A 24042-nucleotide genomic window follows, 5' to 3' on the forward strand; every position below is an offset into this window, starting at 1 on the left:
TTAAAATTATTTGTTTAAAGAAATTTCTGCCTTTCAAAAATGATAAAACTGTTTTAGATCAATTACTTGCTATTTAAAAAGTAAATAGAGCCAGGAGTGGTGGCTCACGCCTGCAATCTTAGCACTTGTGGGAGGCAGAAGCAGGAGGATAGCTTGAGGCCAGGAGTTTGAGCCTGTAGTGAGCTATGACGACAACACTGCACTCTAGCCCAGGGGCAACAGATGGAGACTCTGTCACCCACCACCCAAAAACAAAAAAGTAAATAGAGATAATAATGATTCTAGATATCATAAAACATTCATAAATAAAAATACATCATTCAGGAATAACAATGTTATTGCTCATAAGATGTGAAAATTTAATTTTTTAAACAAATCATTTATTATTTGTATTTTTTTACTCTTGGTAAAAGTAATTAAAGATGTGTCATTTGATTATGTCAGTGATTACTGTTTTAGCTCTATAAAATAAATTTGTCTAAAATGAAATGTTGTTTACATGAAAAATACTAATAACTGAACTCAAAACTATTAAAACAGTGTATTTATACAGTATCTTATTAAACATGTAAGTTAAAGGAAACATTTCTACCAAACAACAATTACTTGCCTCTGAACTAAGTAATTGATTTGTTAATGATACTCTTTGAGTCCCTCAAACCTCATGCTGTAGTCTGTCTATAAAGGTCTTCATGTTATTTACACTAATAAAACATTAATCAAGGGCCAAATTTATAGCAGCTACTCTATAAATGGGGTCAAGGCAGGTCAGAGTACATAATAAGAAAAACAAGGTTGGTCTTTGCAGTAAAAAGGAAAACCATCATTACTATTCTTCTTGCCCCTGGGATTAAGTCTAGTAGCTGAACACTCCAAACTACTTCACGAACACATCCATTCCTTCAAAAACTCATTTAACCTCAAGGTACTGAATATTTATATAAATAAAAGGGAAGCAAAATCTACTGATTTAGAAAAATAACCCTCTGAATTGTTCCTTCAAAACATACTCTACTGTCTAAAATAAAGTGAGAACAAAATTTCAAATACTAACTCCACTATTTCACTAATGAACCTTAGTTTTATTTCTATCACGGTTTATTTCAAACACTTACTTAAAAGATAAAAGGCTGAGTTTTTTCCATAAGCTAAGCACTGAAGTAAAGAAGACAATTTCTAATCATGGGAGGCTAAAAATCCAAACGGAGTAAGATAAGCACAGGTAACAAATTAGGGAAAGGATATCATGAAAACAACAATAACAAATGATATATAAAAAATAAGTTATCCAGATAATTTTCTTCCCAAATAAAAATGATAATAATCAGCAATTCTGTCTTTCTTTTTTTTTTTTTTTTTTACACATTCCATGGATGGTGAGAATACTCAGCAATTCTGGATACAAACCTTTGAGAATAACATAAGAGTTCATTTCTTCACAAAATGTAGAAAGCTTTTTAAATGTAAGTATTTTATTATATATATTTTCTTTTCTCTTGGTAAGAATCCTTAAATAACTATCATTTGATTATTGTCAAGATTATCTCTATAAAATGAATTATGCTGAAGATGGAAAATTGTTTACATGAAAAATATCAATAATTCAAATAAAAACTATTAAACAATATTTTTACAGAGAAAATATCTTATCAATTAAACACAAATATTTACTGAATTTGCCAGGCACTTCTCTAAGAAGCAAGGATACAACCACATACAAGAGACAAGAGGACTGTCCTTATAAAACAAATTTTACAGGAAGAGATAGACAATAAAGATAAATATCAGAGAGGAACAAGAAATGTTAGAAAATTTTTTTTAAAGAAATGAGGTAAAAATGACCTGGATAACAGGTTTCAGGGAACACTTCTCTGAGGTGTACCTGAACTGGGACTTAAATGACAAGGAACCAGAAATGGAAAGATCTAGGGACACTTACACGCACATATAGTAGTAACATTCATCGGGTGTCAGGCAGGTGGGAGGAGGGAGGAAGAGATGGGTATATTCACACCTAATGGGTGTGGTGCGCATTGTATGGGGAATGGACACACTTGTAGCTCTGACTTGGGTGGGGCAAAAGCAATATATGTAACCTAAACATTTGTACCCCCATAATATGCTGAAATATAAATAAATAATAAATGAATGAATGAAAAACGCTCAGAGGAAAGAAAGAGAAAACTAGAATCCAAAACTGCTATGATATCTAAATGATCTTGTTTAAAAAACAAACAGAAGAAACCACAAGATATTTGAAAAAGTAGGAAAATGTGACATACTGAACAACCAAAACAGTCAGTGGAAACTGGTTGACGAGGACCAGATGTTGGATTTAGCAGACAAATACTTCAAGACAACTCTTATAAATATGTTCACAAAACTGGAGGCAATCCTTTAAAAATAAAAGGAAAGCATGATGACAATGATTACACAAATAGGGAATATAAACAATGAGACAGAATCTATTTAAAATAATCAAATGGAAATTGTTTTTAAAAGGACAATAGCGAAAAAGAAAAATTCCAGGGCTCACCAGCAAATTTGAGATGGCATAAGAAAGAAGCAGTGAATTTGAAAACAGAAATAGAGTTTATCCAATTAGAGAATAGAGAGAAAAAAAGACTGAAGAAGACAGAACAATGCCTCAGAGACTTGCCTGACATCAAGTGTACCAACATCTCTGTAATGGAGTGCTAGAAGAGGCAGTATGACAAAAAAGCACCAGAAAAAAAATGAAGAAATAATAATGTCCCCAAATTTTCCAATTTATATGAAAAGCCAAGCAAGATAAACACTGCCAAGAATTGTGATGGGTTCTTAATTTACTTTGTAAACTTTGAAGCTTAATCCACTTGTAAACTAACAAGTTAGCTTACCACAGTATCATGGCTGTTGACAGAAGATACGAGAATCCTGGGGTCAGAGACAAATAATAATCCATGATTCTCAGAAATGGAAACAGCCAGAGTATCAGCATTGTGCCATTACCACCAAGCCCCAGTTCTCACAGAGTAACGCAGGTCTGGGAGACAGCTGTATATGTAGTAAAACGTGTTACAGGAGAGGAATTCTGAGCTTAGGGCACTTGAATCGTTTCTGATGGCCAGTAGGCCTGTTCACCTTTGTTTCAGGGAGACATTGTCAATACTATTCTAGACAGTAAGCAACCCTGTTCTTTGCTCTAAATGGAGACACTATTTCCATATTCCAAAGCTGTGTGCTTATAAACATCTCTGAATGATAATGCAGAACAAAGGCATTTAGTGTCTCTACTTACAAGGCATGCAGAAATGTGAAAGGTCAATGGAGAATTATCTACCAAAAAACAAAAAAGGACCCTTCCCTAGACATATCACAGTGAAACTATTTTAAAAAAAAAGATATAGAAAATGTTGAAAGTAACAAGAGAAAAAAAAAATCGTTCCTCATATACAGGGGAACAATACTACAATTAAAGGCTGACTTCATATGAGAAAACATGGAACCCACATGATTATATTCAAAGTGCTTTAAAAACAAACGCTGTCAACCAAGAACTTAAAATGCAACAAATGTATCTTTCCAAGATGAAAACAAACACCGTGGGGTAAAAAAGATCTGATGGTTCCTCTGATAGTTCCTCAAAAAGTTAAACACAGAGTTACCATATAACCCAAAAATTCTTCTACTGAGTACATACCCAACAGAAATGGAAGTTTAAGTCCATAAAAAAACACATATACAAATACTCACAGAATCATTATTCACAATAGCCAGAGTAGAAAGAAACGTCCATCAACTGATAAATGAATGAATAAAATGACATATCCATAAAATGAAAAATTATTCAGTAATAAAAGGAATACAGTTCTGGCACATGCTGCAACATAGATGACCCCTGAAAATAGTGAAGGGAAAGAAGCCTGTTATAAGACCATATATTATATGATTCCATTTATATAAAATGTTCAGAAAAGATTGTGCTCAGTTAAAATGTATCATGCAATACTTAGAACAACCAGTAAGAAAATAATTCAAAAGTATAACAACAAAAAAGAGGGGGAATTAAATAGTACACTTAAAATTATTTGTTTAGAATCCAGTGCTGGCCAGATAACAAAAATAATTATGTTATGGACTAGAGTGCTAAGTCTGCTGCATATACCTCAAAGAAGATCACTGTCTTCAAATCCAAGGCTAAGTGGCTAAGTTCATGATATAATGTCATGTACATTCAACATAATTGTACTTTTACCTAAAAAATTATGAATAAATATTTTTAAAATTATGAAGGAATGCACTAAAATATAAATATGGATATTACTGTGAAGTGACTTTTACACTCTTTTTCACTTGTTTTACCAATTTTCTGTAATACCTATAAAAGCATGAATTACTTTTGTGACTAAAAAATTCAATTTTGTCTACATAAGAAGTAAACTTAAAGAAAATTTAAAAAAATTTGTTTAGCACAGGAAAACAGACATGAGGAATATATATTAATAAAAAACGAATATAATGTCAAGATGGTTGGTATAAATCCAACCATATCAATAATAAAACCAATTGGGAATGCACTAAACATGGGACAGAGATTGGCAGACTGGATAATAAAGCAAGATACAACATTATGTTGTCTACAAGACACACACTTTAGATTCAAAGACACAAAAAATTGAAGGTAAAAGCATGAAAAAAACATGTAGTATGCAAAGAATAATCACAAAAACTGAAATAGGTGTATCAGTATCAAATAAAATAGACTTGAAATCAAGACACATTACTAGAAATAAAATGAGATGTTTTATAATGATGAAAGGGTCAAAAAATCAGAAAGATATAATAGTTATAAATATATATGCACATTACAACAAAGAACATGAAATAAAAACTGACAGAACTAAAGGAAAAAACAGATAATTCAACACAGTTAAGAATTTCAATACTTCAATCTTAATAACTGATAGAAAAACTAGAAAATGTATCAAAAAGAATTTTTTGAAGAACTGAAGACATGAATGACACCATCAACCAACTTGACCTAAGTGATATTTACAGAACACGGTATGTAACAAAAGTAGAATACATATTCATTTCCAGTAATATAGCTATAAACTCCTATATTAGAAAAGGAAGGTTAGATTAATAATCTAAGCTTCCACCTTAAGAAACTAGAAAAAGAGCAAACTAAATCGAAAGCAGCAGAAGGATGGAAATAACAAACACCAAAGCAGAAATCAATGAAATTTCGGAAAACACAGGAAAAGGAAAAAATTAATTAAAAAGAGTTGGTTTTTTGAAAAACAACAAAAACAACAAAATAATATTGCCAGACTTACTAAGAAGAGCAAAAACACAAATTGCCAGAATCAAGAATAAAAGAGAGACCATCACTAACAACCCTCCCAAAATAAAAAGGACAATAAGAGATTATTATGAACTGTGTCATTCAATAAACAACTTAAATGGGCAAATTCCAAACATATAAATTTCAACATTTGTCTCAAAAAGTAATAAAAAATGTGAATAGACTTATAACAAGTAAAATAACTAAGTAAGTAATTTAAATTTTTGCCATAAAAAAACCCGAGACTCAGGTGGCTTCCTTGCTAAATTCTATAAAATATTTATAAGAAATTAATATCAATCATTCACAAAATCTTATCATTAAAGACAGGAGGAACCACTTCCCAACTCATTCTATGAGGCCAGTATTATCCTGACTACAACGCCAGACAAACAAATCACAAGAAAACTATAGGCCAATACACTCATTAAAATAGAAGCAAAAATACTTAACTAAATATTAGCAAACTGACTCCTACAACATATTAAAAGGATTATATACTATGACCAAGTGGAATTCATGTCAGGAATATAAAGTTAACATTTAAATATCAATTCATATAAATAATCATATTAATAAAAAAGAAAACCCACATGATCATCTTAACAAAGGAGGCATTTGTCACAATCCGACGCTCATTAAGGATAAAAACTCTCAATAAACTTGGAATAGAAGGGAACTTCCTCAACTTGACAAGAAGGTTCTATGAAGAACCTTCACCTAACATAATACTTACTAGTGAAAGATTGAATGCTTTCACTCTAAAATCAGGAAATAGGGAAAGCTGTCCATTCTTACTACTACTGTGCAATATCTTATTCGCGGTCCTAACTAGTGCAGTAAAGTAATAAAAAGCAATAAGAGGCATCCAAATTTGAAAAGAAAAGGAAAATTTTCAATTTTTTCACTGTAAACATAATTCTGTTTGTAGAAAATGCTAAGGTATCAAAAAAACAACAACAAACCCCTAGAAGTAATGAGTAAGTTTAGTGAGGTTACAGAATATAGGATTAACATACAAAAATCAATTGCACTTACTTACATACTTATTTATTTATTTGAGACAGGGTATTGCTCTGTCGCCCAGGCTGTAGTACAGTGGCACAATCACAGTTCACTGCAGCCTCCAATTTCTGGTCTCAAGTCATCCTCCTTCCTCAGCCTCCCAAGTAGCTAGAACTACAGCTGTGCACCATCATGCCTAGGTAAGTTTTTTATTTTTATGCTTTAGAGACAGGTCTTTTCATGTTGCCCAGGCTGGTCTTTAACTTCTGGCCTCAAGTGATCCTCCCACCTCAGCCTCCCAAATGCTGGGATTACAGGTGTGAGTCACTGTGCCCAGTTCAATTGTATTATACTTTAATGTACTAATAAGGAATAATTTAAAAATGAAATTAAGAAAGTAATTTCATTTGCAATAGCTTCAAAAAGCATAATATACATAGGAATAAGTTTTTAAAGAAGTATAATACTTATACACTAAAAATTTTGCTGATAAATTAAAAAAGATCTAAATAAATGTAGCAACATGCTCTGTTCAAGAAACAGAAGCTTCGAAATTGTTAAAATACCAACTATGCCCAAATTAATCTATAGTCAATGCAATCTTTACCAAAATCAGGAGGCTTTTTTCAGAAATTAACAAAATGATCCAAAATTTATATGAAATTTAAGAGACTTAAAATAACCAAAAAAATTTTAAGAGGAACAACATAAAAGACTTAAACTACTCAATTTCAAAATGTATTATGTTACAGTGATAAAGACAGTGTGATGCTGACACAGAGACACAGAGATCAATTGAACAGAATTGAAAGTTCAGAAATAAATCCCATATACCTATGGCCAATTGATTTTCAATAAAGTTGATAAGACAATTCAGTGGCAAAAGGGTGATGTTTTCAACAAATGGTGCCAAGACAATCTATGAGCAAAAATTAAATTAAGACCCTTACCTCACACCATGTAAAAAAGTTAACCTAGAATGAATCATAGACTTAAATGTAAGAGCTAAAACTGTAAAATTACCAAAAAAAAAAAAAAATGTAGGCAAAATAATCAGAATCTTGTATTAGGCTTTGATTTTTTAGATTTGTCAACAAAAGCATAAAGCATAAAAGAAAAAAATAGGTAAACTGAATTTAATCAAAATTAAAAACCTTTGCTCTTCAATGAAAGTGAAAGGACAAGTCAGAGATCAGGAGAAAATATTTGCGAATCACGTATCTGATAAAGGACTTGTATACAGAAATACATGAAGTACTTCTACAACTCAGGTATCATAGACTGACTTTTAAAAATGGGCAAAAAATGTAAATGGACATTTTTCCAAAGAAGATATATGAATAACCAATTAGCACATGAAAAACATTAAATATCAGTAGTCATTACGGAAATGCAAATAAAACCCACTATGAGATAACAACTGTGATGATTCTAATCAAAGGGACCGACGGTGCCAAGTGTGGCATCATGTCTGACAGAAACACCATTCTTTCAGCTGCACACGTCAAACATCTTAGAGTAATGCCTGACTCCTAGATTTCTCTAGATTTCTCTCACGACTCACGTCCAATCCATTAGTATATCCTATCAGCTCTATCTTCAAAATATATTCATAATCCTACCATTTCTTACCTTCTCTACTGCTACTAGCCAAAATTATTTGTACCCCACAATACTTTGAAATTAAAAAAAAGAACTAAAAATTTTAAACACTATAAATTACAGAAAATCCATTATTAGTGTTTTACATTAAGCAGAACAAGTATATATTCAATCAACAGCTCTTGCCACTTCTTTTGCTATATATAAACTAACAGCATGCATCCAAAATCTTAGTGTTGAAATCAGCCAAGAGCTATTTATCTTTTGATAAATAGGCACTTTGAAATCTTTGCTAAAAGACTAAAGAATTAGTCACTTATTGTTTGAGAAATATTTAACAATCACCTACTACTTGCCAGACTCTAGATGACATTTAGCACTATTTCTCATATGGACCATTGTAGTAGCCTTGCTACTGTTCTTGATTTCAATCAAGTCTCCTCTCCTTTAACCCATCCTAAACATTTTTGCCAATTATCTTACCAAAACCCAAATATCATAATTACAATTTTGCTTCAAATCTTCCGAGGCTCCCCATTTTAAATAAAAGTCTAAATATCCTATAGTAGGCCTTTTGGGACCTAGACACCCAATTTTATTCCAATAATACCCTCTTACCACAGACACAGACACCGACACACACACACACGAATATCCCCTATCACAATGTCTTCAGATATTCTGTTCCCTTTATTTGGAATGATTTTTCACACAAACATCCTTCAATTTATCCATAAATGCCACTTCTCTAAGGTCTACATATGACTAACCCTACTCATCCTTGAAAACATGTCTCAAGAAGTTTTACCTAATTGTTCCATAGTAAATTTAAGACTTTTTCTTTTTCTCTTAATACTTTGTAGTATCTTGGTACTGTTTATACCCTGTACTTACATAGTTCTATACAATTGCAGATTTATTTGTTTCCAATATAGTCTGTGAGTACCTATAATTTTTTCTGAGGGAAAAAATTTTAGTAGTATTTAAAATCAAATAAAGTTATCATGCTTTTGTCTCCTTTCTCTATAACATTAATAAGAGAGAGAGCCTAGATTCCTAGTTATTTGTTCAGGCAGTTACCAGAGGACTAATAGTGCCAGTCCTCTAACAACATTAGCCAAAACACTACAAACAAACATTGCTGAAAGAATAACTTTGCTCAGGGCAGCCAATCACATCTTTCAATCTATATTGTGGGTCTTCAGTTCCATTAATGCAAAACCAACTACCACAAAACAGAAAAAACTGGTCTACTCATCATTTCCTCAATTTACTTTTACCTTTTAATTCTTTCACTCTCTTAAATTTGTTTTCTCCCTTTTATCTCTCTTTTCATCCCTATACTTTCTTTCCTTCTCTTTCCTAGCAATGAATGTTCTTTCTTACAATTCTTCTGTTTCTGCTCTGTAAGTAGAAAATATACACCTATTCCCTTGACCCCCTTTCTCATAACCTCACAACACAAAACTTGTTCCCCTACCTCCTATAGCTAGCCCATGATATAAGATAATATAGACATCTAAATCTAATTTGGTTCTGTAAACATAAAACAACTTTATGTTAATAAAGTCCAAATAAGTATGGCTTTTCCTTATATCTACAAATAGAATTATCAATTTACTTTTGCCAAATTTAACTACGTTTACTGAAAAATAAAAACCAGAACTTCATCAAGAAGCATATAATTATAAAATGGTTCAATCTTGATATATATGTAAAAATCAACATGTGAGAGCTCCACTAAATTACTGATTGAAAAAAACAATAAATATATGGTGATGGGTATACTAAAAGCCCTGACTTCACCATTATACAATTCATCCAGGTAACAAAAAAAACACTTGTACCCACTAAATCTATTGAAATAACAAAAATACAATAAGTATAGAACCCAAAAATATCAGTTCCCATGAGAAAAATACAGTAAGATTTTTAAATTAAAATAAAAATGGATATAAAACAGATTACCTTCCTTCATTGACAAGTTCAATAAAAGCAAGGCCAGCATTCTTCTGAATAGAATTCTGCCACTCCTAAAAAAATAGCAAAAAATAGCTGAAGAAATTTCACTCAGGTTATTTCTTTTAAAACAACACTAATGAAAAAACATCACCCATTTCAATTTTAAACCTTACCTCTTAAAGGAAAAGTTTGTTAAACCACACAAATAGCTGATACCGAAAAGTACATTAAACAAGTTAGCAACAATTTGATTCAGCGTAAACTAATCCTATCCATTTTTATCCATAATTATACCCTTTTCTTTTATATCATTATAAACTAATTTAACTGAAATAACTGGGAGTTGGGAAAGAAGGCAGCAAAGAAAACCAGGGACAAATACAGATTTTGTATTTGTATTCCCTGGTTATGATTTTTTTGTTTGTTTGTTGTTGTTTTTTTTTTAATGTATCACCCAAAATGAAGAGAAGAGAGAATTAAGTAGTTTAATAACCCTAACAAAAAAGAACACATTTTACCATAAAAATTGATGACTAATGATTGAGAAAGAGACAAGAAAAATCAGTGAATTGGGCTACACTAGTTTTGAGCTGGAAACCTGTAATCCATTGCCCTTTGAATTAGCAATAACTAGTATAAATTTACTAACAATATTCTTTCTTCATTAAAAATGTATCCATTAAACTTTATCCACTAAAAAGATATCCATTAAAAAGCTAAGGAAGAAAATCAAATTTGCAGAGCATGTAAAATTAATTTTTTAATCCTTATCTCAAAACATATAAAATAAGCATTAATACAATAAGGAAAGACCTGCATAATTGAAATATACCTAAATTTGAGAATTGCCATTGAATGCTCACATGTGTGTATGTGTGTGTGTTTGTACATGTCTATATAAACACACACACACAGTTTTTTTTAAGAATAGAAATACATAATCATTATGTTCGTTAACATTTCAGGAGGCCCTTGTATTCTAACTACCTAATATCCCTCAACTGATTTATTTTTGTTCTTCCGTAAGACTATGGTGAGCTACTTAGCACTGTACAACATAAACCATATTTATATGTACTGAATGTAATAACTTTAATAAGAGTTTAAAATTCCATGTAATTTCACCCTAATGACTATTCAGTTCCACTCCAAATTCTTATTTTTTTTAGCCTCATCCTTTCCCTTCTACTTTCTCCTTTCTATCCCCATTTTTGCACTACCTTCTTTTGTTTTGAAAATCCCAAGGTGGTTCTCAGGACCACATGCCATGATTTTGTTGCAGGGTTCTATTTTATGAATAGCGTTAGTATGATCATGCTAACAGAACATATACAGTAGAATGAAAATTAAATAGTCAGATATTGGAGGGTAGTCACTGGCTAGATCTAGCAGAGAAGAAAAAATATATATATTGAAAAAGAAAATATATTGATGAGGAAAGAACAAGAAATAAAAAGGCATAAAATCCATGTTCTCACTCTGATTCTGACAATAACGAGATATATTCTTGGATAGATCATGCTATTTAATACATCTACAAGTCTTAAATACTCCCTTAAAGGCCGGCGCAGTGGCTCACGCCTGTAATGCTAGCACTCTGGGAGGCTGAGGTGGGCGGATTGTTTGAGCTCAGGAGTTCGAGACCAGCCTGAGCAAGAGCGAGACCCCGTCTCTACTAAAAATAGAAAGAAATTAATCGGACAACTAAAAACATACAGAAAAAATTAGCCGGGTATGGTGGTGCATGCCTGTAGTCCCAGCTACTCGGGAGGCTTAGGCAGAAGGATTTCTTGAGCCCAGGAGTCTGAGGGTGCTGTGAGCTAGGCTGACGCCACGGCACTCTAGCCCGGGCAACAGAGTGAGACTCTGTCTCAAAAAAAAAAAAAAAAAATACTCCCTTAAAAAAGTTTATTTCAGGCATGATATTTCATTCTTCTATATTTTATTAACATTTAAAAAGTAGTGACTCATAAGTCTATAACAGATTCTCTCTCAAAATTCATACTGAATTTATATTTTACTGAAACTGTAAAATAAAAATACTAAATTTCTTTCAGTGAGGTAAATAAAATCAGGTATAAAATAGAAATATTGATCTAACTTAAAGCTCATTTCTTTCCATCAAAATGACATGAATAGGCAGTTGAAAGGGAAGCAAATTCCATAAAAGAGTATATTCCTGAGAGAAGAATATGTGCCACACCTTCCTCTCTTCTCAAAAGGTAGGAAGAGGGAGATGAAAAAAAGCAGAAGCCTCAGATAAATTTTTTGATCCTGGTACAGAGAGTCCCACATCTCACTTCCCAAGCACATTGCAGGTAGATAATAAGACTCAAAGAATTGCTCTAAATCTAAAAATGCACAAGAACAGTAAAATAGAGACAAATTTAATGGCAGATGAACCTAAACAACCTCAAACTGTCTCATGCCCTAGGAAGACTCACAGAATTATCCTAGAAGGATGTACAAGTAGCTTAGGATTTAAGAGGATGAAGAGAACACAACTATTACCTTTGTGGATAGACAGCAAGTGATGAAAAGGGAGTGTGACAGATATCTCAATAGATGCCATAGCAAAGGAACAGGAGCATATCCTCACTCTTCAGCTCTTATACCCAACATAGCACTCTTGGCAAGCCAACTGGAAATTTAATGTAGCCCCAATAGGAAGATGAGACCATAAATTGAGTGAGTTTTCATTTAGAGCACTTAAGGAAAATCTCAAAATGGAAATTAAATTTTAAAAAGATAAAATGAAGAAAAGTTACTTTTCTTGCTAGAAAAAAAGAAATCAGTAAGAGAGGGACTAGTGTTTTATATATAAATTTTTTAATCATTTTGTTTTCAAAAGTATCTAAAGTATCTGCCATTAAGAACAAGGGAAGGATGTCCTCTCTCACTACTGCTTTTCAACATCATTCCGGAAATCCTGTCTAATGCAATAAGATAAGAAAAGTAAATGAAAAGTATATAGATTGGGCCAGGCTTGGTGGCTCAAATATGTAATACTAGCACTTTGGGAGGTTGAGCAAGGAGGGAGAATCAATTGAGCCCAAGAGTTTGAGATCAGCCTGAGCAACACAGCGAGACCTCATCTCTACAATAAAAAAAATGAGCCAAGTTTGGTAGTGTGTACCTATAGTCCTAGCTATTCTGGAGGCTCAGGTGGGAGGATCCCTTCAGCCCAGGAGTTTGAAGTTGCAGTGAGTTATGATGACACCACAGTACTCTAGAGTGGGCAACAGAGCAAGACCCTGTCTCAGGGGGGAAAAAAGTATATAGATTGAAAAAGAAGAAATAAAACTATCTTTGTTTGCAGATGGACATGATCATCAGTTTGAAAACCTGAAAGAATTGACAAAAAAATCCTGGAATTAATAAGTGATAATAGCAAGGTTGCAGGACACAAGGTTAATATACAAAAGCCGACCATTTTCCTTTATACCAGCAATGAACAAGTGAAATTTGAAATGAAAAGCACAATACCATCTACATTAGCATCGTAAAAATAATTAGGTATTAGTCTAACAAAATATATACAAGATCTATATGAGAAAACTTACAAAATTCTGATCAAAGAAATCAAAGTAGAACTAAATAAATAGAGAAATATTCCACGTTCATGGTTAGAAAGACTCAAAGCTGTCAGGATGTCAGTTCTTCCCAAACCGATCAACAGATTCAATGCAGTTCCAATCTACATCCCAGCAAGTTGTTTGCTGGATATTTACATACTGATTTTAAAGTTTATATAGAGAAGGATAAGACTCAGAACAGCCCATACAATAGCGAAGAAGAAGAACAAAGTGGGAAACCCTGACACTATCTGACTTTAACACTTACTATAAAGCTAAATAATCATGACAGGGTGGTCTGGCAGAAAATAGACACATCGATCAATGGAACAAAATAAAGAGCCAAGAAACAGACACATATAGTTAACTGATCTTTTACAAAGAGCAAAGGCAATACAATAGTGAAATATAGCCTTTTCAACAAATGGTACTGAAACAAATGAAAAAAAAAAAAAGAATCTAGACACAGATCTTACATCTTTCACAAAAATCATCTCAAAATGGATCACAGACCTAAATGTAAAAACACAAAACTATAAAACTTCTAGATGATAAACACAGGGGAAAATCTAGATGACCCTGGGTTTGGTGACGGCTTTTCAGATACAACACCAAAGGCACATTCCATGAAAAAAAGAACTGATAACCTGTCATTAGTGAAGCTAAGAATTTAACTTCATTAACATTTATATTTTCTATTCAGTAAAACATACTATCAAGAAAATGAAAAGATAAGCCACAGACAGATAAAATACTTGCAAAAGACAAATCTGATAAAGAACTGTTTTGTTTTGTTTTGAGACAAGAGTCTCACTCTATCACCCTGAGTAGAGTAAAGTGGCATCATCATAGCTCACTGTAACCTAAAACTCCTGGGCTCAAGTAATCCTCCTGCCTCAGCCTCTGAGTAGCTGGGACTACAAGCACATGCCACGACACCCAGCTGATTTTTGTATTTTTTGTAGAGAGGGAATCTTGCTCTTGCTCAGGCTGGTCTCCAACTTCTGACCTCACACGATCCTCCCACCTCGACCTCCTAGAGTGCTAGGATTATAGGCGTGAGCCACCATGACCCACCTCTGTTCTGTAATGTAAAATTATGTTATGTAAAATATACAAGGAACTCTTAAAATTCAACAATAAGAAAACAATCGCATAAAGGATGTCCAAAGACCTTAACAGACACCTCAACGAAAAAGATATACAGATGGTAAGTGGGCATATGAAAAATTCTCCACATGTCATTATGGAAAGGCAAACTAAACTATAAGATACCAGCCTGGCATACTGTATTATTTTTCTCAAATCCATCTTGTGCAACAAGAGGGAATTTTTATTACACAATTCAAAAGAACTCAAAACTCCACATGGATAAAAGAAATAACAGCTGAGAGACTCATATTTTAAGTGGACAGGTAAACATCATTTTTATTTTATTTTCATTAAGTACAGAAACTTCCGCCTACATTGTAAAATCATGAATCATGCCATTTAAATTTCACAAAGATTTTAAGTAGTAGTATTGAGGTTAGACTGAAAACTAGATAAAGTTGGTGCAATTGTAAAAACTTAACTGCATTAAAACATTTATAACCTAATTTGACATGTCCCCAAGTTTATGATCTATTATTTTTTCTTTTAAATTAAAAACAAATTAGATATGAAGGCACATATAGAAGTGGAGATGTCCAGTTTTTAATAGAGGCTCAGAAACTCAAATTTATTACGCTAATACGTTAGGCTACTGGTTTTCTCAAGAATCATCTATAAACCCATATTTGTTAACTTTCAAAAACATTTTCACTAATTAAAAAAAAGATTGGATAAAATGAGGAATAAAATGAAAATACCAATCTTACGCTTTCAGCTATTGTTATAAAAATACCACATTTTTCAAAGTTATCCGTGTTTTCATTTCTCAATAATCCAGTTCTAATTATAATAAAATACCAAATACAAGGTATATAAATGCTTACTGATATCAATTTATAATCCAGATAAAAGGAACCTGAAACCCATCAGAATACAAATTTTCAATTTACTTGATAATACAGATGTTAGTAAAAGCTAACAAGTTTTCTCTATGATAAAACATTCTCTACAATAATTTGCAGAAGTTGCCAAAACTGAAAAGAATATTCATTAATCGTATTATTCTAAAGCATTTTTCTCCACTTCAGAAACAATTATCAAGGAAGGCGTTAGTCTAACAATTTCATAAACCACAGCTCAATATAACTTTTAGTGAGTTTTAATAGTTGGAAGAAAAGCTGAAAAGTCATCATCTTTCATGATCATTTCAATATTTCATCATAGTATTTACAATTACATAGTGATGCAAAATGCATAGTACATTTAAAGGTCTTGGTTATCCTTTTCCCAGAGGTACTGATGAAAAACACGTTAAAAGTCTCAGATCCAACCACTAATGCAACTAAGTAATTTCAAAAACACACTTCAGCACTTTGGAGAGGAAGGACTGAAAACAAGACAGTCAATAATCTCATACCTGTTCCTAAGCTGCATTTAATTGACTATCACTTCCTATGGCCATAATTGCTGACTAGTCAATTTTTACTAAAATATATTCTTAGCTTATTAGTGTTTTTAAGTCATACAACAACGATATTACATATTAGTGAAATTTACTAAATAGAGTTCCATCAAATTTCAATATGTGCTTTTGGTGGTAAAAGTCTTTTTTGTCAGTTAAGAAAAAAAGACTTAATTAACCATATTAAGTCTATTCTCTCTATTCTCAACAAATAAATATAGAGAAAAAGATACCAATTAATGTACTATGCATTCATTTAAATTATTTAAATAAATTTCTAACTTCCTTAGACATGAACTTGACAGTTTTCTATAATTCAATCATCTCCTAGAATACATTTTTGTGCCTTGAATGCACTATATAAATTTATCTAAACTTTAAATGTAATTCCAAAGTATCAGCATGCTCTACAGCAGATAAAAATCAGCTGATTGACAAGACTAACTATACATAATCCATTCTGCCATCATTTTATTTTGTCAAGCCATAAATACTAACATTAAATGCAGTAACATTTGATTCTGGTGGGATAGATTATCTCTAAACTAACTTTCAGTCTTAAAAAAAAAAAAAAAAAAATAACATTTGATTCTGGTGGGATAGATTATCTCTAAACTAACTTTCAGTCTTAAAAAAAAAAAAAAAAAAAGAAGTATATAATAAGTGACTTCAGGCTAAACACAGGAAAAGCCAAGGAGAAAATAGTACATGAGATAAGTCAAGAAACTTTTTACAACACATGGGTTAGTAGTAATGGGCTTCATGGACCAAAGAAAACAAAACAAGAAAGTAGGGGAATCAATGTGAGGAAGTAAATCAATGCTTGCTGCAAAACCCCACAAAGGCCAAGAATTGAAGGCACTGAATACATATAAGAATGGCTGAGGGACAGAGCTGAAAGCAGTAGAAATGACTAAAAGTTGGATAAAAACAAAGTTAGAATTCCTGACCCCATTCTTTGTGGCCATCTCACCATAGTAAAGATTGAAAATTTACTTTCCAGAAAAGTTTTTGTAATTGAGAAAACTGTCAAAAGCCAAACTGAAAAAAAAGATACATTGAAAGTATACATACTGAACTATAACACACTGAGTGACATTAGAGCAAATTTCTCTGAGAAAATTGAAAGGCCAAGATAAAATTTAAGGTTCTACAAATGACAAAGGATCTCATTCATCATCAGTAGACAACTCACATACACATAGATTTTTCTGTGCCTTAAGAATGAGCAAATTGACAAAGTTAACAGACATGTGAGGAAAGTCTATGAATGACAGACACCCAAGCAAATGAGCAGGGGGGAAAAAGACTCATAGAAAACAGACAATATTGTTAAAGGGGTGAGGTACAGAAGATTAAAGAACAGCATAATTAGTATCATCAGAAAGATTTTAAAAATTCATCTAAAATATCAAGGCAGGAATTTTATTTTATTAATATTGCTATCTCTATGCCCATGTTTTAGTCATAATTCTTCAGAAAAACTGAACCAATGGGAAGAGTATGTATATGTGTGTATTAAAAAAGAGATTTATTATAAAAAATTGACTCATGCAGTTATGTTCACTGACAAGTCCCAAGATCTATAGGATGAATCAGCAAGACCAGTGGTGTAGTCTGAAGGCCAGCAGCCTCAAGACTCAGGAAGAAGCAAAGTTTCAGTTTGAGTCCAAAAGCAGGAAAAAGCCAAAGTCCCAGTTTGAAGGCACTCAGGCAGAAGGAATTCTCTCTACTTGGGGGAGGGTCAATTTTTTTGTTTTATTCAGGCATTCAACTAATTGTATGATGCGGATCCCTAACTGGAAGGGCAATCTCTTTTGCCCAGTCTACCAATACAAATATTAGTTTCATCCAAAAAAAAAAAAAAAAAAAACTGCCACAGAAACACCCAGAATAACATTTGACCAAATAGCTAAGCACCCTGTGACCCAGTCAATATATTCACCATCATGAGTCCAATCCTTGTCAACTTGGCACCCATATACATCTCCTTAAACCATATTTCATCTCCAAATGAAGACAATAATCAGGTCATAATTTCAGCTAACATGATATAACTATCCTGCATACAACCAAAAACAAACTAAACCTGTGATGGTTACTTTTATGTCAACTTGAGTGGGCCAAGTAAAACCCAGAGAACTGATACATTATTTCTGTGTACGTCTGTAAGGGTATTCCAGAACAGATCAACATTTGAATCAGTAGATAAACAAGATCCACCTTCACCGTGAGTGCGCATCACCCGACCCATTGAGGGCCCAAATAGAACAAAAAGGCAGAAGCAGCAAGAAATCATCTTTCTCTGCTTAAAAAAGACATCCGTCTTCATCTGCCCTCACATTAGTGCTCCTGGTTCTCAGGCCCTTAGACTCAGACTGGACTTACACCATTGGCTCCCTGGTTCTCAGGCCTTCAGGGCTTGATCTGAAACTGTACCACTGGCTTTCCTGGGCCTCTAGGTTGCAGGCAGCAGATCACGGGACCTCTCAGCCTCCATAATTGTGTGAGACAATCCCTCATAATAAACCTCTTTGTATATATTAATATTTATATATATTCTATTGGATCTGTCTCTCTGGAGAACCCTGGCTAATACAAATCTATTCCCCACAAGGGGAGTTACAGTCCTTATGTAAAGTTTATACTTCCTCAATATCTCATAATTTATATACTATGATATAAAGTTAAGGATACTTACGTATTATGATATAAAGTCAATACATCTTAAGTTACATGATAAGGGGATAGGAGAAAAAGAGAAGAAAACAAAGATTTTATATATAGATATATATATATATCTATATATAAAAGATATATATATATATGCACAGACACACAAGTATATTTATAACCAAATAAAGAGGAAATATTCATGACAATTACGGTCCTTGTTTCAGTAAATAGTCATGTGGTCATAGCTGGTATTTATAACTATCTTTTTCCACTGTCCATTCTATATTCCCTATGTCTTCAGCAAGTGTCTCAGCTGGTCATGGTTCTTTACCTGGCGGAGTGACCCAAAACCTTCATTCCTAAAGGGTCTGGGCCATTTTAGCAGTCCTACCCAGATTGGACTGTTGCAGTTTTCCATTAATCTTAATCACAGGGCATGGTAATACTATGATACACATGGACGGATCTCCTGTATTCCAGATATACTCTTCCTTACTGCCACTGTGGAGAATTATAGTCCAATTTCCCCATGGTAGTCAGGATCAATCACTCCTGCCAGCACAGTAACTTCCTTTTTGCCTGAGGATTCAGAGGCATGGTAAGTTCAAAGTGGGTGGGCAGCAGTATTAACTCCTAGTTCAATGGGATCATTGCTGTGTTCTCCTGGTAGAAGTATTCCTCCCTTTGGAACTAAGACCCCTAGGCCAGCAGAGCAGAATGTCACAGGAACAGGAAGCAAAAATTTTGCTATTGGGTCACTAGAGGTAATAATGAGTGGCAGCATTCCCTTTTCCACCTGTTTATTCCTGAACCCTTGAATCCTAGCTAGGAAAGAAACAATACCATATATTGGACACTGTTTTAGAGCATATCCAGCCTTCTGGAAAACCTTGCCCCACCCATGCAAGGTATTGTCACTTAGATTCTGTTCTGTCAAGCCACCTGCTTCAGAATGATGGGTAGTATGGCAAGGCCAGTCAATCCATGTGCACTGATTTGCTGTGAAGTGAATTTCTTGGTAAGAAGCAATGCTGTGTTGAATACCATGATGGTTGAAAAGGCATTCTATAAGTCCACAGATGATAAGTAGTTTTAGCAGAAGCACTACATGCAGAAAAGACAAATCTGAACCCAGAGAAATTGTCTATTTCTATATGAACAAAACACTGCCCCTCCCATGATGGAAGGAATCCAATGTAATCAACCTGCCACCAGGTAGGTCTGGTTGACCACTCAGGGGAATGGTGCCATATCAGAGTCTCAGGGTTGGTCTCTGCTCATGTAAGATTTGGCACCCAGCAATAGCCTCAGCCAGGTTGGCCTTGGTGAATGGAAGTCCATGTAGCTGAGCCCATGTATAACCTCCATCCCTGCCACCATGTCTACTTTGTTCATGAGCCCACTGGGCACTGATGGGGGTGGATGGGGAAAGAGGATAAGTCACATCCACAGAACGGGTCTTCCTAATCCCTTGACTATTAAAATCCTCCTCTGCCGAAGTCAACCTTCAGTGAGCACTCACACAGGACACAAATATACAGTATTCATCTTTTCGCCCATTCAGAGAGATCTATCCACATACCTCTTCCCCATATTCCTTTGTCACAAATTTTCCAATTATGTTCCTTCAAATCTCTGAGCATCCAGACAAACCACTGGCCACAACCTATGAATCAGTAAATAATCACACACCTGGTCATTTTTCCTTCCAAGCAAAGTAAACAATTAAGTGCACTGCTCAAAGTCCTACCCACTGGGATTTCCCTTCACTACTGTCCTTCAGGGATGTCCCAGAAAGAAGCAAATAGTACTGCAGCTGTCCACCTTCAGGTGATGCCTCCATACTATGCAGAACTACCTATAAACCAGGCCCAAGTCTTCTCTTCCTCTGTCAACTGATCATAGGAACTCATTAGGACATAGGTGCAGGCTGGGAGAGGGAAGGCAGCATAGCAGGAGTAAGGACCATGGGAATTCAGGCCATTTGTTATGTAACTTACTTGTGTTTTCAGGGCCTGCTCAGACCCAATCACATATATACCACTTTGATCTGATGATAGAGTGCCTCTGTGCATGCACAACTTCATGGCTCGGTGGAACAAACAACACCCAGTTCATAATAAACAGTACATGTCGCATGTTAACTAGGTGGCCCAGGGTTAAATGCTCAGTCTCTACTAAGGCCTAGTGGCAGGCCATTTGAGAATCAACTATTGCTCCCAAATCCTAGGGGTTTGCATTGAAATTCACCTAAAGGGGCCTGCCAGAGGCTCCAAAGAGCATCCCTATCTACCACTGATACTTCAAGCACCATTGGATCTCCAGGAACCTATGGCTTGCATGGCAGCCCAGACCTCTTGCAGAGTCTTCTCTTGTTCTGGGCTCCACTCAAAACTAGCAGTTTTTTAGGTAAATCAGAAAATGGGACACAGTAACACACCCAAATGAGGAATATGTTGCCTCTAAAATCCAGAAAGAGGCCTCTTTTTGTGTCTCTTTTTGGTTGTAGGAGGGTCCAGATACAACAACTTATTCTTTACCTTAGAAGAGGGACTGTGACATGTACCACAACATTGGACCCCTAGAAATTTCACTGAGGTAGTCCCCGAATTTTCTGGTGGATTTATTTCCACCTTCTGACATGCATATGTCTTACCAAAAAGGTCTATAGTAGTTACTATGTCTTGCTCACTAAGTGGAATCAACATAATGTTATCAATGTAATGAACCAGTGTGATTTCTTGGGGAAAGGAAAGGCTACCAAGATCTCTGCAAAGTAAATTATGACATACAGCTAGAGAATTCATATACTCCTGAGATAGTGCAGTGAAGGCACATTGCTGGCTTTGCCAGCTGAAAGAAAATTCTTCTGGTGGTCCTTATTGATGGGTATGGAGAGACGAAAGCATTTGCCAAATCAATAGGGTTCCAGGGAATGTGCTAATTTGCTCAAGCATTAAAACCACATCTGGTACAGCAGTTGCAACTGGAGTCACCACCTGGTTAAGCTTATAATAATCTACTGTCATTTTCCAAAATTCATCTCTCTACAACAAGGTCAAATAGGCAAGTGGAATGGATATGCATTGGCAATGACCACCCATGCATCAAATCCTTAATAGAGGAAAAACCTTCCAGAAATAGAGTATTGGTTTTTGCTTACTATTTTCTTAGATAGAGGCAGTTCCAGTGACTTTCACTTCGCCTTTCCCACCATAGTAACCCTCACATCAGGTCAGGGAACCAATGTGTAAATACTGCCAGTTTCTGAGTATGTCTATTCCAATTATGCATTCCAGAATTTGGAAAATGACAGGATAGGTTCATGTACCCACTGGGCCCACTCTGAGACAGACCTGACTTAAAGCTCTGATGATCAACTGATCTCCATAAGCTCCTATTCTGACTAATGGACCACAGCGATGTTTTGGTTCTCTTGGAATCACTGTCAGTTAACATCCAGTGTCCAGTAATTCCCGAAAGATGTGATTATTTCCTTTTCCCCATTCCATAATTACCCTGGTAAAAGGCCATAGGTCCCTTTGGGCAAGGGTGGCAAAAGATTAATAGTATAAATTTCTGTGGTATACCCAGGTCCTTCCTCAAAGAGACTCAGTCTTCTCTTCATTCAAGGAGTTCTAAGTCTGTAAACTGGCTCAAGTTTGGAAATTAATTGAGGGGCTGTGAATGTTTTTATGATTCAAGTTAGACTTTTGTTCACTTTTACCTAGAACTTTTCTGCTTATACAGATAAAATAAAAATTTAGTACATGTACTATCTATTTCTTCTCTAGGTACACCATGATCAACTGACCAACCTTACAGATCTGTTCCCGACAGACCAACACCACAGTTCTACTTGCTGCTTTCACTCTGCTTTCTGTTACAGTAACCACGTTCCTCTTGCCTTTGGTGGCTAAGTGCCACTACTTGGTTCCTATTACCTCGGGATTCAATTACTCCCACTGTATTTACATTTTCCAATTGAGTGGCTGCAGTTGCTACCGTAAGGTCTAGTCTACAGAGAAGAGCAGTCACAGAGCTCTTTAAGAAAGCTGGGATTCCCCTCACAAATTTCTCTCTCACAGTACAGTGAAAGGTGCATCTTCAAGATCGTACCAGTGTGAGTGAGTATGTCTTACACAACAAACCCATTGTAACATTCCAATCTCCCTAAGCCTTTGAATCCCTTCCTCTACATTAAACCAAGGCAGGTCTGGTTTTTCTATTAATAACTCACTCACTGTGGGCCACCTTGAAGTCTACATTTCAGTCAAACAACCAACCGACCAAACTGCTAAATCCCTTTCAATCTGCCCAAGCTGAAGCATTAAATGAGTAAGCCTATATAAGTAAATTCAACCTGATCCAAGTTTATGTTCCTTCCACCATTATTCCATGCCTTTACTAACCATTCCCACAAATGTTCCCAGTGCTACAATAGTAACCAGCACATATGTAGTTGAATGATCAATAAATGTTGAATCAATGTATATTTCAAAAAGGAGGGCTGCAATGGGATACAAAAGACAGGGATTGCAGCATAAGAGAGAGGAGGGAAAGTCTAGATTGATTATAAAAGAAGCCTCCAAGATGAAAGCTTTCTGCAGACCTAAAGGACAACCAGTCCAGACTGGAACAGGAAAATGGACAACTCCAGGTGCTACACCTCCAAGAAAAACAATTGAGCCAATAGATAGCCAGTGGGTTTGACCACTTTTTCCAGTGGGTTTTATGATTCCAGTGAAACATTTAAAGATGAATTTGTGTTGGGTGCATAGAAATATAAGTAAACGGAAAAGGAAGAAATTATTAGTTCCAGAAGAAAGAATGAAAAAGACAGACCTGGAAGCAAGCAAGGGAATAGAAGGGAGGGAATGGGAGACAAGGGGATGGGATAGTAAGGAAAAGAGAAAGAATGAAAGAGAATGTAACTGGTGGTACATTTTGTAGTTCTGCCATAAATACTTAACACTGTCATAATAATGTAAATGCTAAATATGGTTTTAATTAAATATTACGAGGTAACTATATTGGAAAGAAGAGGGAGAGTGTAAGCAAAGAGGACAGGAGTATACGTATTCAATGATCATCTTCCATAAAAGGTATTAGATAATGTCCAAAATTAAAAAATCAAGAAATCACAGTTCAAGCATATCATTTAGAAATATAAATGCAGACTGGGCATGGTGGCTCATGCTTGTAATCCCAGTACTTTGAGAGGCCCAGGCAGGAGAATCACTTGAGGCCTGGTGCTCAAGATCAGCCTGGGCAACATAGTGAGAACTCATCTCTAAAAATGTATTTTTTTTAATTTGCCAAGTGTGGTGGTGCACGCC

The 24042-nt window shown here is 34.6% G+C and overlaps 1 protein-coding gene across 1 annotated transcript in view; it reads right to left on the bottom strand.

Annotated features, from left to right (window-relative positions):
• LOC105822942 (lipopolysaccharide-responsive and beige-like anchor protein) overlaps positions 1-24042 on the bottom strand; it is a 587311-nt gene that overhangs the window by 479200 nt on the left and 84069 nt on the right. Inside the window, exon 10 of the mRNA XM_012660015.1 lies at positions 9905-9969. Coding sequence (XP_012515469.1) covers positions 9905-9969 — 65 coding nt within the window. The remainder of the gene's footprint in view (positions 1-9904; positions 9970-24042) is intronic.

Source organism: Propithecus coquereli, unplaced genomic scaffold (assembly GCF_000956105.1).
Source record: "Propithecus coquereli isolate 6110/MARCELLA unplaced genomic scaffold, Pcoq_1.0 Scaffold65, whole genome shotgun sequence".
Lineage (NCBI taxonomy): Eukaryota > Metazoa > Chordata > Mammalia > Primates > Indriidae > Propithecus > Propithecus coquereli.